A 15,725-nucleotide genomic window follows, 5' to 3' on the forward strand; every position below is an offset into this window, starting at 1 on the left:
TGTGTGTGTGTGTGTGTGTGTGTGTGTGTGTGTGTGTGTGTGTGTGTGTGTGTGTGTGTGTGTGATGTGTGTGTTTGCATGCACATGCATCTTTGAGTGTGTGTGCATACGTACGTGTGTGTGCATGTGCGTCTGTGTCTGTGTGTTGGGTGGTGTGTGTGTGTGCGTACGCATGTGTGCGTGCGCACGCATGTGTATGTCTCTGGTATGTGTGTCTCTGGTATGTGTGTGTGTGTCTCTGGTATGTGTGTGTGTGCACGCATGTGTGTGTATGTGTCTGTGTGTGTGTGTGCATGTGTGTGTGTTGTTGAACTCCACACAAAGCAATATTCCAGCTACACAATGGAGGCCTGTAAATAATTTGTGATTCCGTGACTGATAATGTGAACAAGGTCATGTTATGATGCCGCCACGCATTCAGCCCAGCCTGACCCAACCTCCACGTGCACAACCCCGCTGTGATAACACGCAATCAGCCCAGCCTGACCCAACCTCCACGTGCGTAACACCGCCGTGATAACACGCATTCAGCCCAGCCTGACCCAACCTCCACGTGCGTAACCCCACTGTGATAACACGCAATCAGCCCAGCCTGGCCCAACCTCCACGTGCATAACACCGCCGTGATAACACGCATTCAGCCCAGCCTGACCCAACCTCAACGTGCGTAACCCCACTGTGATGACACGCAATCAGCCCAGCCTGACCCAACCTCCACGTGCGTAACCCCGCCGTGATAACACGCATTCAGCCCAACCTGACCCAACCTCCACGTGCGTAACCCCGCCGTGATAACACGCATTCAGCCCAGCCTGACCCAACCTCCATGTGCGTAACCCCGCCGTGATAACACGCATTCACCCCAGCCTGACCCAACCTCCACGTACGTAACCCTGCCGTGCGTACTCAGTGTTTTACGTTACTCCCTCCATAAACACAAACCATAATCAAGTAAACTGTGAATAATAATAAAAAGGATGATCTACCTTTCCACTCTGGAGAATTTGGCTTGTTTGAACTTGGAGTTGAGGGCCATCTTGGTCTCCTGGCCTGTATATATTGCACAACCTGAAACAGTGAGTGAGTGAGTGAGTTTGGTTTTACGCCGCTTTTAGCAATATTCCAGCAATATCACGGTGGGGGACACCAGAAATGGGCTTCACACATTGTACCTATGTCGGGAATCAAACCCGGGTCTTTGGGGTGACGAGCGAACGCTTTAACCACTAGGCTACCCGACCGCCTGGACAACCTAAAGCAGGAACATAGACTGTTGGGTTGAAGTTTGCAGCTACTTACAATTTCGGCAACCACCATTGTTTGAAAGGTGTTAGCCATATTGTCTTGGGTGGCCAAGTTCTGAAGGAATGAATGAATGCTTGTTTGTTGTTTAATGCTGCACTCAGCAATATTCCAGCTAAATAATCGAGTCTTGAACAGACAATCGAGTGTTTGACATCATGAACATCGATCCACCGGTTGGGATATGATGACATGCATCAACCAAGTCAGTGAGCCTGAACACCCGATCCCATAAGTCGCCTTTTATGACAAGCAAAGTCGCCTTTTACAGTAAGCATGCGTTGCTGAAGACCTTTTCTCTGCCCAGAGTGAGTGAGTGAGTTGGGTTTAACGCCGCTTTTAACAGTATTTCAGTTATATCACAGCGTGTCAGCTTAATGTGGGAGGAAAGCCCGAAGTGGTGCAGGTCTCAGACGTTTACCACTTCGGTGAAACCCACGAGCACGGGTATGGTGCTGACAAACCTAGAAACATAATCGGGGCGAACCGGGATTCGAACCCACAATCATAGGTTTCTGGCGTGCCCAAAGGGACGCAACTCTGCACCGCAAATCTCAGCGCCTTAGACGACTGGGCCACCCGTGCCCCCTCTCAGACCTTTACGGAATGAATGAATGAATGAATGAATGAATGAATGAATGAATGAATGAATCAGAGGTATCTACTTCCAGCACATGATTCATGAGACTGGAACAAAACAGCAGTAGTCTGGGGATAGTTCCGGAACCAGGCTGTGACTTCAACCACCCATCAAGTGACAATTTGTTTGGTCTGGATCATTCCGCTAATAATATTTAACCTATTGAAACCTATTGAAACAGACTGAAAAGCCTTGAGCACAGACTGCCATATTTCAGGTCATCCCATATATGCATGACATGTTAACAGGGTGCTAACATCAATGGAAAAAGCACGCTTGGTCACCTAGTCATCAGAATGAACACAAACACCTAGCTGTAGACACTATGCAGATCAATGTATCACGACATTGATCTATCAGCGCCATACTGCAGGATTCAATACTTATTCCGAATCACAGTTGGCAGATCAATACAATCTCAAGCCCATGTTTCATCAACTGTGACAGCGTTTTAATGGGCCATTAGTGGCGCCTTGGTACAAAAAGGATAAAACACATCTACAAACTGTTTCCTTCCAAGCAGATCTGCTGATTCAAAACTTCACAAGAGTGGAATACTAAGCAGTGTTAGAAATTGGCGCTAGTCCTGTATAGTCCTTTTCAAACAGCACAATAGTTATGGTATCATAAAGACTAGTAGACATTTGTTACTTCCAAGGGCTTTGCTATATCATTATAAGGACCAGTGGACTGAAAATGTTAGTTTCTACCACTGGATTTTAAGAACCATCTTTTCTTCTGTGAAAGTGTGTTTAATAGTTTCATCATTGAGGAAAAACAAAGGTCAAATACAAAATGCAAAGCAAGAAACCTTTTAACTTGACATTAAAAAAAAACTTTTCTATTTCTTCCACATCATGTATATATTTTGACCTCTGAACTTCTGGGATATAAATAGAATGATCAGAGATTCCTTGAAGTGAGTGAGTTTGGTTTTACGCCGTTTTTAGCAATATTCAAGCAATATAACGGCAGGGGACACCTGAAATGGGCTTCACACATTGTACCCATGTCGGGATTCGAACCCGGGTCTTCGGCGGGACGAGCGAACGCTTTAACCACAAGGCTACCCGACCGCCCCAGAGATTCCTTGAAAGATTTGCTTATTTCTGAGCATGACTGATGAAGATTGTATCGTGATCAGTCCCGTCAACATTGTACATAGCCCATGTGTGGCAGTGAGGGGGTGAGTGGTTCAAGCGTTCACTTATCACATTGAAGACTCAGGTTTGATTCCTCGCAATGACATCAGTTTGACCTGGTATCATGACCGGGGGATAGTGTGTGTGTGTGTGTGTGTGTGTGTGTGTGTGTGTGTGTGTGTGTGTGTGTGTGTGTGTGTGTGTGTGTGTGTGTGTGTGTGTGTGTGTGTGTGTGTGTGTGTGAGTGAGTGAGTGAGTGAGTGAGTGAGTGAGTGAGTGAGTGAGTGAGTGAGTGAGTGAGTGAGTGAGTGAGTGGTTTTACGCCACTTTTAGCAATATTCCAGCAATATCATGGCAGGGGGACACCTGAAATGGGCTTCACACATTGTACCCATGTCGGGAATCGAACGTGACGTTCGCGTGACGAGCAAACGCTTTAACCACTAGGCTGCATGGTATGGCAAGACATCGGTAATCTTATCAAATATCTCAACATTAGTGGATAAAGGTTTCAGGCTTGCCAAGGAGGTTTCAGCTCTTATAGATGAGTGTTGATATACTTATTATTAAACGAAATGCGGGAGACATTCGACTTTTTCAGTTTGGAAGTCATAATCAGAGTATGGAGAGTAAAAAGTACTGCTAACCAGTTTCAGTGACAGAGAGATAACTGATGTCAATGGATTGTAACGTCATGGTCGACATCACCTGCATCACGACCCTGTTACTGAAATGTCATGACACTTCAACAATTACTAGGGCTGGCTAAATAGATCGATAATCGGAACATATCATCGATGGGAAGAAATATTAACGGTTATCAATATGAAAATTGTCTTATCAATAATATCTGACATCAACTATTGTGATGAAAATAAGTTTTAATTTACCTAAGCAACCTTGTCTTTTATCCATTGCCGAAGACAGGAAGCAACTGATGTGCTGTATTTTACATGTCCACAGAGTAATCCATGCATACAAGTGTGACCACTCGTGAGTGACGTGAAATACGCTGTTTTGTCTCTGAGCTTTTCCATATTTGCTTTTCTCGGATATTTATCGCAATAATTGATCGATATTTAGATTATCGATCTCTAAGATCTATATCAACAGCAGCCCTAATAATCACTCGGTACATCACCACTAAAATCTGGTTCGGTACTCACCATAGATATAGGGGGTATTTTTCAACCTTGCACCCCGAAGGAGGACATTGTCAGGCCCCAGGGGTTTGACGTGGCCCCCGCCGCTGCTCTTGAATATGTTGATCCTGCCGATGAACCTGTACAAGTCGGGGATGGGTTGCTGACACTCGATGCTGGCCTCCAGGTCATGGAGGTCTTGCTCTTTTTGGCACTTCCTTGTGTCTTGCACGCACATGTGAGTCTAAAACAAAGCACGACTTAATAAACCTCTGGCTTTTTGGCAGTCCTAGACAGTAGACACAATCTGTGGATCATAACTTCTTTACAGTAAACTAAAGAAGTTGTTATCTATAAATTGTGTCTACTAGGGCTGGGACAGGTCCAGATTTACTACCAATGTACCTGTCCCCCTATTACCCGCCACTACCCGGGTACCCACCCCCTATTACCCCGCCCCTACCCGGGTACCCACCCCCTTATTACCCGCCCTACCCGGGTACCCACCCCCTTATTACCCTACCCTACCCGGGTGGTACCCACTCTAGGTCTCAGGAGATGTCTCAAAATGTCCTATTGGGAACCTTTGTTTAGCATAGCCCTGGCAAAACGTATTTAGATACATGTATTAAACAACCTGGTCATGCATACACTGAAGTTGACTTAAGTTATATCTTTATTCAACCATATGAAAAGTCAGAAGGAATGGGGGCAAAGTCAGAAAGAAATGCAAACATTAATGACTAGAAATGTAACCATAGAGTTCCAGATAATTTTAGTCATTAGACAATATATCTCGTGACTAAACACAGGTCCGGGTAGTCCTATGGGTACCCGGGTCCTATTCTGTACCCACCCGACCCGGGTACTCGAGTTACCCATCCCAGCCCTAGCGTCTACTTTGTCTTCCGTCAACTTCAAAGTAAAGCCTATCAATTCTGTCCTAGAAAGTGTGATTCAATTCAGTCAAAAACACTTCAAAACATTTCCTAGAATCTTCTTGAAAGCTATGTTTTCGAATGGGTCCAGCGGATTTATCATGATAGAAAGGAGAAATAATACCCTGGATAAGCAAGGATGAGCTCCAGCTGCGAGAGTGAAGTCATCTTAAAGGGAGACTATTCTCCATGGTCAGCAAAGAACTGTCATTACCCTTGTGCCCTTGTGTTCAAGATGTCAGCTTGTACACATAACAACATGACAGTTTCTTAAACAACTTTTACCAATGATAGGAATAAAAACAACAGACAGCCGATATTGTTGTACAGGGTATTCATTGCTGTGTACCATATTGACATTTAATACACTATTCATGATTTTGAGATGCTTTACAATTCATCATCCCATTTGGAGCCAAACAGACTGTAGTGGAGGTGTGGCATGTTACTGATTCACTGGTTACTGGACCGTGAAGACCTGGGGTAGAATAGGTCTTCAGCAACCCATGCTTGCCGTAAGAGGCAACTATGCTTGTCGTAAGAGGCGACTAACAGGATCAGGTGGTCAGGTTCACTGACTTGATTGATGCATGTCATCGTATCCCAATTACACGGATCGATGCTCATGATGTCAATCACTGGATTGTCTGGTGCAAACTTGATTATTTACAGACTGCCATCATATAGCTGGAATATTGCTGAGTGCGGCGTTAAACAAACAAACAAACACTGGTTTAGATTCTTCATGTTTTTGAAACCACATAAATTGTAATATCTTTTTGGGATAAGCACATAGTGCAAATTGTGTTTTTCTAAAAGATTGAGTCAGATATATCACACTCAAACTGTCACTCATGCACATGTTGGCATACACAAATAAACACAGTGGGAGGGCACCTGCCAAAATATCTTCCTGCAGATGTTTGTTTGACAGTTTCAGATGAAGGTGTGGAAATAGCTGTATTTTTGACTTGTTTGTGTCACTCAAAGTTTGTACACAACAGTAGTCTGAACAGCATTAGCTTGTTGTCATGACAACTAACATATGCATAATTCCGTACCATGGCAACTGAGCCTTCCACTATTCCCCGTTTATCATGACTATTGTGGCAGCTGTTTGTGTGCAGGTGCTAGATGTTTACCACTTTGGTGAAAATGCGAACTCACAATCCTGACCCTAACACTTTGAAGATCATGGTAATGGCAGAGACACCTTGGTTATATGCAAAGGGGTTGGGTTTTAGGCCCTTTTGGGTAATATTTCAGATCTATTTTCTCTGGTGCATGAGTGGAGTTCTAAACCCACTCAATACCTGTCTCTTTCAACCTTTAACGGGGGGCACGGGTGGCGCAGTGGTTTAAGGCGCCGGGATTCGCTCTGCAGAGTTGCGTCCCTTGGGCACGCCAGAAACCTATGATTGTGTGTTCTAATCCCCGTTCGCTCCAATTATGTTTCTAGGTTTGTCAGCACCATACCCGTGCTCGTGGGTTTCACCAAAGTGGTAAATGTCTGAGACCTGCATCACTTCGGGCTTTCCTCCCACATTAAGCTGACACGCCGTGATATAACTGGAATACTGTTAAAAGCGGCGTTAAACCCAACTCACTCACTCACTCATTCAACCTTTAATATTGGGGTTATGATAACGACCAAAACAACAATCAATATGGATTAAATTACTAAAACAGGCCATTCAATACTGATGTTGTTTACAGATGCAGGTGATTGTCTGATAGCTCGGAAATACCAATAACCTAGAAAGCCTTCAATAAGAGAATGTCGCGACCAGTTAAGTGCATCATCAGAAAGGGGGATCATATGTCCCCCAATACAAAAATCAATTAAACAATAGTTCCATGGCTGTTACTGATGGGTTAATGACGTTACATTGATTGCCGATAGTTTTTGCATTTATGGATTCATAAAGGGTAATAACCTGAGTAATTGAACAAGTTATCATTGTTAATAATTCTAAGAATACGACCTCATGCATATGTCATGGCTTGGTTGGTTATGATGCTATTTGGTAACAACTAGTCGTGCATTTGACAGTGAAGAGGACGTCTGTTGAAAATCTGAAAACTTTAGTCAGTGTGACTGAAGCCAGAATACAGGATTTATGGCAAAGATGTAATAGAGGTAGAGGGTTTCGTAAGAATTGTGGATTTACGCAAAGTGTGCACACCAGTTTTTACGTTTCTATCTCCATAAATGCCAGAATCATTGAAGTCAATTCTTATACATAAATATAATCAACAAAATTACTTCACAGACTGCTTATTTAATGATTAACACACACAATACGAAATCTGTGACATCGTTCAGGTCAATAATGCAACAAGCCCCGCCCATTATATTATCAGCCAATCAGGAAACAGAAGTTTCTAAGTCGGCATGGCCTAATTATTTTGGGGGGTTTAAGGAACTTGTATTAACTTGTGCAAGGTGCATGTTGACATGAAAACCAGGTTGCACCAAACAAAATCAGGTTGCACCAAACAAAATCAGGTTGCACCAAACAAAAACAGGTTGCACACTGGTCCCATAAATTCATCAAATATGAAAGAGGCCTGTCTGCAGCCTTGACCCATAAATTAATTATGCCTTGCTGTAAAACGTAATTGGAACAAATGGACTGAATCTTGAAGTCCCTACAGTTTGATGACGTCAAGCCCTAGAAAGTATGGGGGGCACGGGTGGCCCAGTCGTCTAAGGCGCCGCGATTCGCTGTGCAGAATTGCGTCCATTGGGCACGCCAGAAACATGTGATTGTGGGTTCGAATCCAGGTTCGCCCTGATTATGTTTCTAGGTTTGTCAGCACCATACCCATGTTCGTGGGTTTCACCGAAGTGGTAAACGTCTGAGACCTGCATCACTTCGGGCTTTCCTCCCACATTAAGCTGACACGCTGTGATATAACTGGAATACTGTTAAAAGCGGCGTTAAACCTAACTCACTCACTCACTCACTAGAAAGTATGCAAACTACACGGAACACAGGGATTAGTGAAGTGGTATGTATATAAACTTTTTGGGTACTGTGTGTGTTCGAACATCATTTTTGTGTGGACAAGTAAGGGTTAGTCACACACAAAGATGAACATTTTTTACATGCACTTGGTTGCACCATAGGTTGCACTTGTGAATGTGTTGAATGTAGCTAAATGGAGGCATGACATAAAAACCTGGCAAAAGGCAAACATGTTTGGCTTTGATATCAAGTTTGTTTGTTTGTTGTTTAACGCCGCACTCAGCAATATTCCAGCTATATGACGGCGGTCTGTAAATAATCAAATCTGGACCAGACAATCCAGTGATTGACATCATGAGCATCGATCCATGCAATTGGATCCGATGACATGCAACAACCAAGTTAGCAAACCTGACCATCTGATCCCATTCATCGCCTTTTACGGCAAGCATGGTTGCTGAAGACCTGTTCTACCCCGGAATCTTCACGGGTCGGCCTCGACATCACATCAATGGGAACAAAATGTACTTTGTAGAATTGTAAAGGCTTTCATGCTACAGTGATAGAAGCAGGACACCATATATCAATATGGTCTCTGTAGTAAAACAATACCATTGCAATGGTTGCACAACTATGACAATAGCCTAGCAGTAGTGTGAACTATTGCAACACCATTGCATAGTGATAATGAGAGTCTTTATTATAAGGCATTTAGAAGATGGACAGAAATATGACAAGGAATATTATAACTTTCAAATGTTATTATCCAAAATATTGCTTGTCATATTGGTAATTATTACCCATAGGGTTAGAAATAAATAGAGTTAATGAAAATCGAATGTTCACTAGTGCAAATATCACTTCTCCCGCAGCAGTGTAGTGTTTAGGTCATCAGGACGGCACATCATATAGTGACGTAAGGTCGGAATGACGTCGCACGAGAAACAACGTCATAGCTGAAGATTGTTGACGTCATTGTGGTCATTAATTTTGTATCTACTAAACAACATGCATCTGAGAAGGACAATTTTGTGTACAGTCTGGCTAAAATATATCTCGATTCACAATATGAAAAGATGAAGACTAACTTTTAAGTTGGTCTCTCCGTCCAGGTTGGCTGTTGTGATGTAGCAGGTGCCCTCCGGGTCGCTTGACGACAGCATTACCAGGTCACATGGGAAGTCTTCATTGGCTTCCACTCTCACAATATCCCCAACCTGCAAAATCATGAAAACACAATATCACTGTGTGCAGAGGTTTTTGATGCATTAATGTACAGAAAATAATGACCTTGGATGTCCCTCCGCTAATGCTTGTCATATCCTGGATGACCCTCCCCTAGTGCTTGTCATATCTTGGATGACCCTCCCCTAGTGCTTGTCATATCTTGGATGACCCTCCCCTAGTGCTTGTCATATCCTGGATGACCCTCCCCTAGTGCTTGTCATATCCTGGATGACCCTCCCCTAGTGCTTGTCATATCCTGGATGACCGTCCCCTAGTGCTTGTCATATCTTGGATGACCCTCCCCTAGTGCTTGTCATATCTTGGATGACCCTGCCCTTGTGCTTGTCATATCTTGGATGACCCTCCCCTAGTGCTTGTCATATCCTGGATGACCGTCCCCTAGTGCTTGTCATATCTTGGATGACCCTCCCCTAGTGCTAGTCATATCTTGGATGACCCTCCCCTAGTGCTTGTCATATCTTGGATGACCCTCCCCTAGTGCTTGTCATATCTTGGATGACCCTCCCCTAATGCTTGTCATATTTGGATGACCCTCCCCTAGTGCTTGTCATATCTTGGATGACCCTCCCCTAGTGCTTGTCATATCCTGGATGACCCTCCACTAGTGCTTGTCATATCTTGGATTTATTGATTCATGGAAAAAAACTGGAAATTGTCAGAAATAGTCTTTCCAGATTTTCACTTGTCTTGGACTAAATATTCACTGGCCATTTCGAACCCTGACATCACTGTGCAAACATACTGCACAAATTCGCCACATTAATGCCAAATGCCAAACAAAGAAGTTGAGTTCGGCATTTAGATATTTTGGTTGATTGGTTGGTTGGTTTGTTGTTTAACGCTGCACTCAGCAATATTCAAGCTATATGACGGCGGTCTGTAAATAATGGAGTCTGGACCAGACAATCCAGTGACTTACATCATGAGCATCGATCCACGCAATTGGGATCGATGACATACATCAACCAAGCCAGCGAGCCTGACCACCCGATCCCGTTAGTTGCCTTTTACGACAAGCATAGTCACCTTTTACGGCAAGTATGGGTTGCTGAAGATTTTGATATTTTAGTGTTTGATAGCAAGATAACACCTGTGGGCATGATAATTAATAGGTCATTATCAAAATTTGTACCCCTTTTGGTCCTGTTAAATAAACTAAAATAAAACCTATAGTGATTTAACAAGAAACATCTGAACTTGACAAATAGTTGGGTAAATTACGCCAACACCAAGAAACATATTTTGAAATATTTTGAATATACTGGAGAAATCTATTGTCCTTGGTGTAACCATAATAGTTACCAACTTTTTGCAGATACATGTATAAGAAATAAATCCACTCTTTTTGAGTGTATTATTGTAAAACTAACATTTTACCTCTGCCTAGAAAAGAAAAAGAATCTCTTTTAATATCACCGCGTCTTAAAGCCAGTGGATCATCACTCTTTATGAGAAATAAAAAGAAAAAATAATAATTGTCTCTTCTCTGTGTCCCACACATTACCAAAATGATCGATACAATTTCAATGTTCTTTATTTACACCAAAGACAAGGCAGTAAGACCAAAGACATTACCATTACTAATCTACTGACAATCTATCAGAAGGAAATGATGCACTATAGTTGGTGTTGCATATTTGCAATGGCATCAGACAATTTTTTCATGGCCTGGATGTAAAGATGCAAATGTACCTCTTGGTTTCATCTCTGGGTGAAATAACATCCTACCAGACCTTCTGATACCAATGCATGTCGTATGAGGCGACTAACGGGATCGGGTGGTCAGGCTCGCTGACTTGGTCGATGCATGTAATCATATCCAAATTGCGGAGATTGAAGCTCATGATGTCAATCACTGGATTGTCTGGGGAGGTCAAATTACCACAGAGAGAATACTTTTCCGATTTTGTTTCAATTTTAAGGAGAAGCTGATGTAGATGACTTCTTATCCGGCGATCTAGTTTTTCTCTTGGATTTAGATTTCAGACAGTTTAGAGCTTAATATAGCTTGTCAAATTTCTCTTTGGAAAGGTCCTTGCAATATGTGCATCAAGATCCGGGAGTGCACAAGCTTTTTCTATATGCCTGTGGTGAGGCATCTTTCCCCACAATACGCTAACCAAATCTACCTACTTACATATCAAAGACCTCTCTTTGTTAGACCACTGTTCTCAGCAGGTCTTGGAACACAGTAAGTGGTCTGCATACAGTCTTAAGATCTTAAATAGCTGTGACTAATATCCAAAAAAGAACTTAGTGGTGATCAGCATTTTTGCATGTTGAAACCAACGCACACAGAATAGAAGTAATGTTTTCCGTCCTTCTATAGATGCACTGAGCCCAAGGAAAGAGTTTACCTCAAAACTAATTAGATATTTGGCAGTGAAGAGGACGTCTGTTGAAAATGAAAAATCTAAAGATTTGATAATGTGATGGAAGCCGAAACAGGAATTATTGGCTATGATGTGAGAGAGGTAGGACATTTGAAGGAATTATCTGAAACTACTATCCAACTCAAAAGGTTAACTCGTTTCACCAGAGAGATAACGTATTAGACCAAAAGATAAGAATACTAATGAGATCGTATGAAGATACTAACAAATCTGAATAGCCATTAAGCTATTACAATGGCAACCAATTCCGTGTATTCTGCGAGATAATCCAACATTCCTCCTCGCTGTGTCCGAGTCCCATCAAGGCAGCTGTACAACCAAGAGCTTTATGTTCAGGACAGCTACTCAGACGCAGGAATTCTCCCTCGGGAATGCTAATGTGGTTTTATGCGCAATTTCGAAAAATACTATAAGGGAATTTTCAACAGTAAAAATGATAATGCCTGTCATGTCTGAATAATGCATGCAAGTCAAGAGGCCCATTGAAGCACTAATGTTCCAAGTGAATATTTTTGGATCCTTTTATATCAAACACTACTGGAGCAAACTATCGTTCTTCATTTAGACCATCGTTGCAGAAGCTTACTAAACTGAGGGGTGACAATGTGTGAGTGAGTGAGTGAGTGAGTGAGTGAGTGAGTGAGTGAGTGAGTGAGTGAGTGAGTGAGTGAGTGCAGTTTGTGAAAAATGTAATTTTGCAAATGAAAACTTTTAAAAACAAATTTAAGAGTTAAGATAAATTAGATATATATACCTTGGTTTACATCATATTCATAAACTGGAAAAGTGATGACTGATTTTCCGCAATCTGTTCAAATCACTCTCACCCTTATTGTGCCTTTTAAGCCCCAATGGAAACAGAGAATTGATCATGATAATCAGGGTTTAACGCGACTAACAAATGTACGTCCAGTACGCACAAGTGTAGAGAATGGATATATCCTGCCTCCCAAAGGACGCACAATAATATTCATCAAGGGCAGTTATGGGTGTCTGTCATTTCATCCATCAATAATGACCGCTGTCATGATCATTGATTCATTCCCGGCTCTGAAGTAATAATGAAGATGTACAGTACACTACACCGTATCATTACTTTACAGGACCCTCATCCTGCCTTCAAGGACCCTTAAAGTAGCTATTGGGGGGCCCCTGGTTCCCCGGTTTGGTATGTCAAGGTAAAACCCTAATAATAATTCTCTGGCATTGACATTTTATTTCCTACTGACCTTTTCCTGATATTACTTTCCACAAAACCACATATCAATACAAAAGAACTTAGTCCCCAGTGGATGAGAGAACAGGTACAAAAATTGAGCAATGGCAAATCTGGGAATGATTGCCTTGAATCCTCAACCAGAAACACCTTGTACCACTGGGCCAACACCCTGAAGTACTCACACTAGGAAGGTATATCTTATCAAATGGCTGAAGACTGGCCAATCAAATACCAATCTTTGACTAAACAATCAGAGACCACTGATGACTGACCAACCACACACCAGTGTTTGACCAGACAATCAGAGACCGCTGATGACTGACCAACCACACACCAGTGTTTGACCAGACAATCAGAGACCGCTGATGACTGACCAACCACACACCAGTGTTTGACTTGACAACCAGAGACCGCTGATGACTGACCAACCATACACCAGTGTTTGACTAGACAATCAGAGACCGCTGATGACTGACCAACCACACACCAGTGTTTGACTAGCCAATCTGAGACCGCTGATGACTGACCAACCACACACCAGTGTTTGACCAGACAATCTGAGACCGCTGATGACTGACCAACCACACACCAGTGTTTGACCAGACAATCAGAGACCGCTGTTGACTGACCAATCAAATACCAGTGTTGACTGCTTAGCTGATGACTGGCCAATCAGAGGCAACCCATATTAGACACTTACCTTGATATGCATGGACTTGATCTCCTCTATCTTTGACCCTTGCAGGACCTTGGCCGAGGTGTTGTTGACCTCACGGTCAGCCTTGTGACGTAGCCAGTCTTCATAGCCCTGGAGCAAAAGGGGGACAATATCCATCATGAAGACTACACTGTTTATGTCAGGTCAAAATAAATACCCGCTCAACGTCATCTTAAAAGAAACAACTTTTTGTTTAGTGAAGCAACCGGTCAGTACGTCAAAGCCGGCATTGAATGTAAATCTTAAAACTTTAATGGAAAATATGTGGAAATTGGATAAGAAAAAAGCTTTTCATTTCACCCTTAATCATCTACTTTTATATAATTAGATTTCTTACTACATACAAACCAATTACACATTATACTACACATGTATTATAATTATTATCATCACCATCATCATCATCATCATCATCATTATTATTATTATTATTATTATCTATTGTTTTCTTCAGGATTTGAATTGACTGCAGGTTCTATTTTGGCAGGGTTTTCCCACATCCTGGGCGCTGAGTCAGCCTAATGGATAATAAATTGGCTTGTCATGCCAAAAGCCCAGGTTCGATTCCCGATGCCTATTGTTAGCGTTAACTGGCGTGACATTAACGGAATGTCACTAAAGCGGCATTACCCACCCATCCACCCTCCCATTCTTCTCTCAGCCACCTCACCACTCACCCATTTCTACCACTCACTCTACCACTCACCCACCCACTCTCACTCACTCACTCCACCCAACCACCCACCCACTCACTCATCCACCCTCCCATTCTTCTCTCAGCAACCTCACCACTCACCCATTTCTACCACTCACTCTACCACTCACCCACCCGGTCACTCACTCACCCATACAGCCTCCCACCCACCCACTCACTCCAACCACCTACCCATCCACTCACTCACTCCACCCACCTACCCATCCACTCACTCACTCACCCATCTACCCTCCCTCCCAGCCTACCACTCACTCACTCATTCCTCACTCACTCACCCACCCTCCCACCCAATCACTCTACATATCTAGGGTGGCCAAGGAAATGGGCTGAGAAAGTCAATCCTCTGACGACACGTGTACCACGGTGTTCTGCTGAACATCAACAAAGCAGGACTTAAAATTACATCATGGTCCTCAAGTTGCAGTCAACAATTGTGTTAAACATTTCCTTGTCAGGTGAAGACGGTAAATACTCAACAACACATTCTCAACACCCCTTGTCACGAGAATATATATTACCAGATATTTACTACCCTGCTGTTTGTATTGGGAGGGTGTGACAGGTTGCTGGGCTTAAGTTAGGTTCCCCGACAACTGCATAACAACAACACACTGTATATGTATAGACCTTATCGTGTCTTTATTTATGGCCCATTGTCTGATTTGTGGCCAAAAGTCACATCACACAAAAAGAGACCAAATAGTCTGACTAAATGTCTAATTAATGGATCAGGAAAGTTTGTTGTTTGTTGTTTAACGCCGCACTCAGCAATATTCCAGCTATATGACGGCGGTCTGTAAATAATCGAGTCTGGACCAGACAATCCAGTGATTGACATCATGAGCATCAATCTGATTCGGGAAACGATGACATGCATCACCCAAGTCAGCGAGCCTTACCCCCTGATCACGTTAGTCGCTTCTTACGACAAGCATAGTCGCCTTTCGCGGCAAGCAAGGGTTGCTGAAGACCTATTCTACCCCAGATCTTCACGGGTCAGATCAGAAAAGTTAGAAAAGATACAAACAAGATTTGGTGGACGCAGAATTTTAGTTCTGGCACTCTTCCAACATCAAGCAAATAGTTTAAGAATAATTATGTTTTCCAGTATTATCTTGAATAAATTGTGCTTTTCTAAAAGAAAATCCCACCCCTAACCACTACACTGAGTATCCATTGCCCTGACAGATGCACATGTCAGTCTTGCCTCCTGATGATGCCCACACAGAGCTGAGTGGTGTATTTGTATCACAAAGTCTACATGATCTATGGGGACAATTACAGATTCCTCCCTGT

General features: G+C 42.8%; 1 protein-coding gene across 1 annotated transcript in view; it reads right to left on the reverse strand.

The window, feature by feature from the left end:
* The window catches only part of LOC139448389 (phospholipid-transporting ATPase IF-like), a 127,325-nt gene that overhangs the window by 33,706 nt on the left and 77,894 nt on the right, over window positions 1-15,725 (reverse strand). The window contains exons 5-8 of the mRNA XM_071229932.1: window positions 13,697-13,804; window positions 9,225-9,353; window positions 4,251-4,470; window positions 987-1,068 (exon numbers count right to left, since the gene is read on the reverse strand). Coding sequence (XP_071086033.1) covers window positions 987-1,068; window positions 4,251-4,470; window positions 9,225-9,353; window positions 13,697-13,804 — 539 coding nt within the window. The remainder of the gene's footprint in view (window positions 1-986; window positions 1,069-4,250; window positions 4,471-9,224; window positions 9,354-13,696; window positions 13,805-15,725) is intronic.

This window comes from Haliotis cracherodii, unplaced genomic scaffold, assembly GCF_022045235.1.
Source record: "Haliotis cracherodii isolate W230 unplaced genomic scaffold, xgHalCrac1.p SCAF_7, whole genome shotgun sequence".
Taxonomy (NCBI): Eukaryota; Metazoa; Mollusca; class Gastropoda; order Lepetellida; family Haliotidae; genus Haliotis; species Haliotis cracherodii.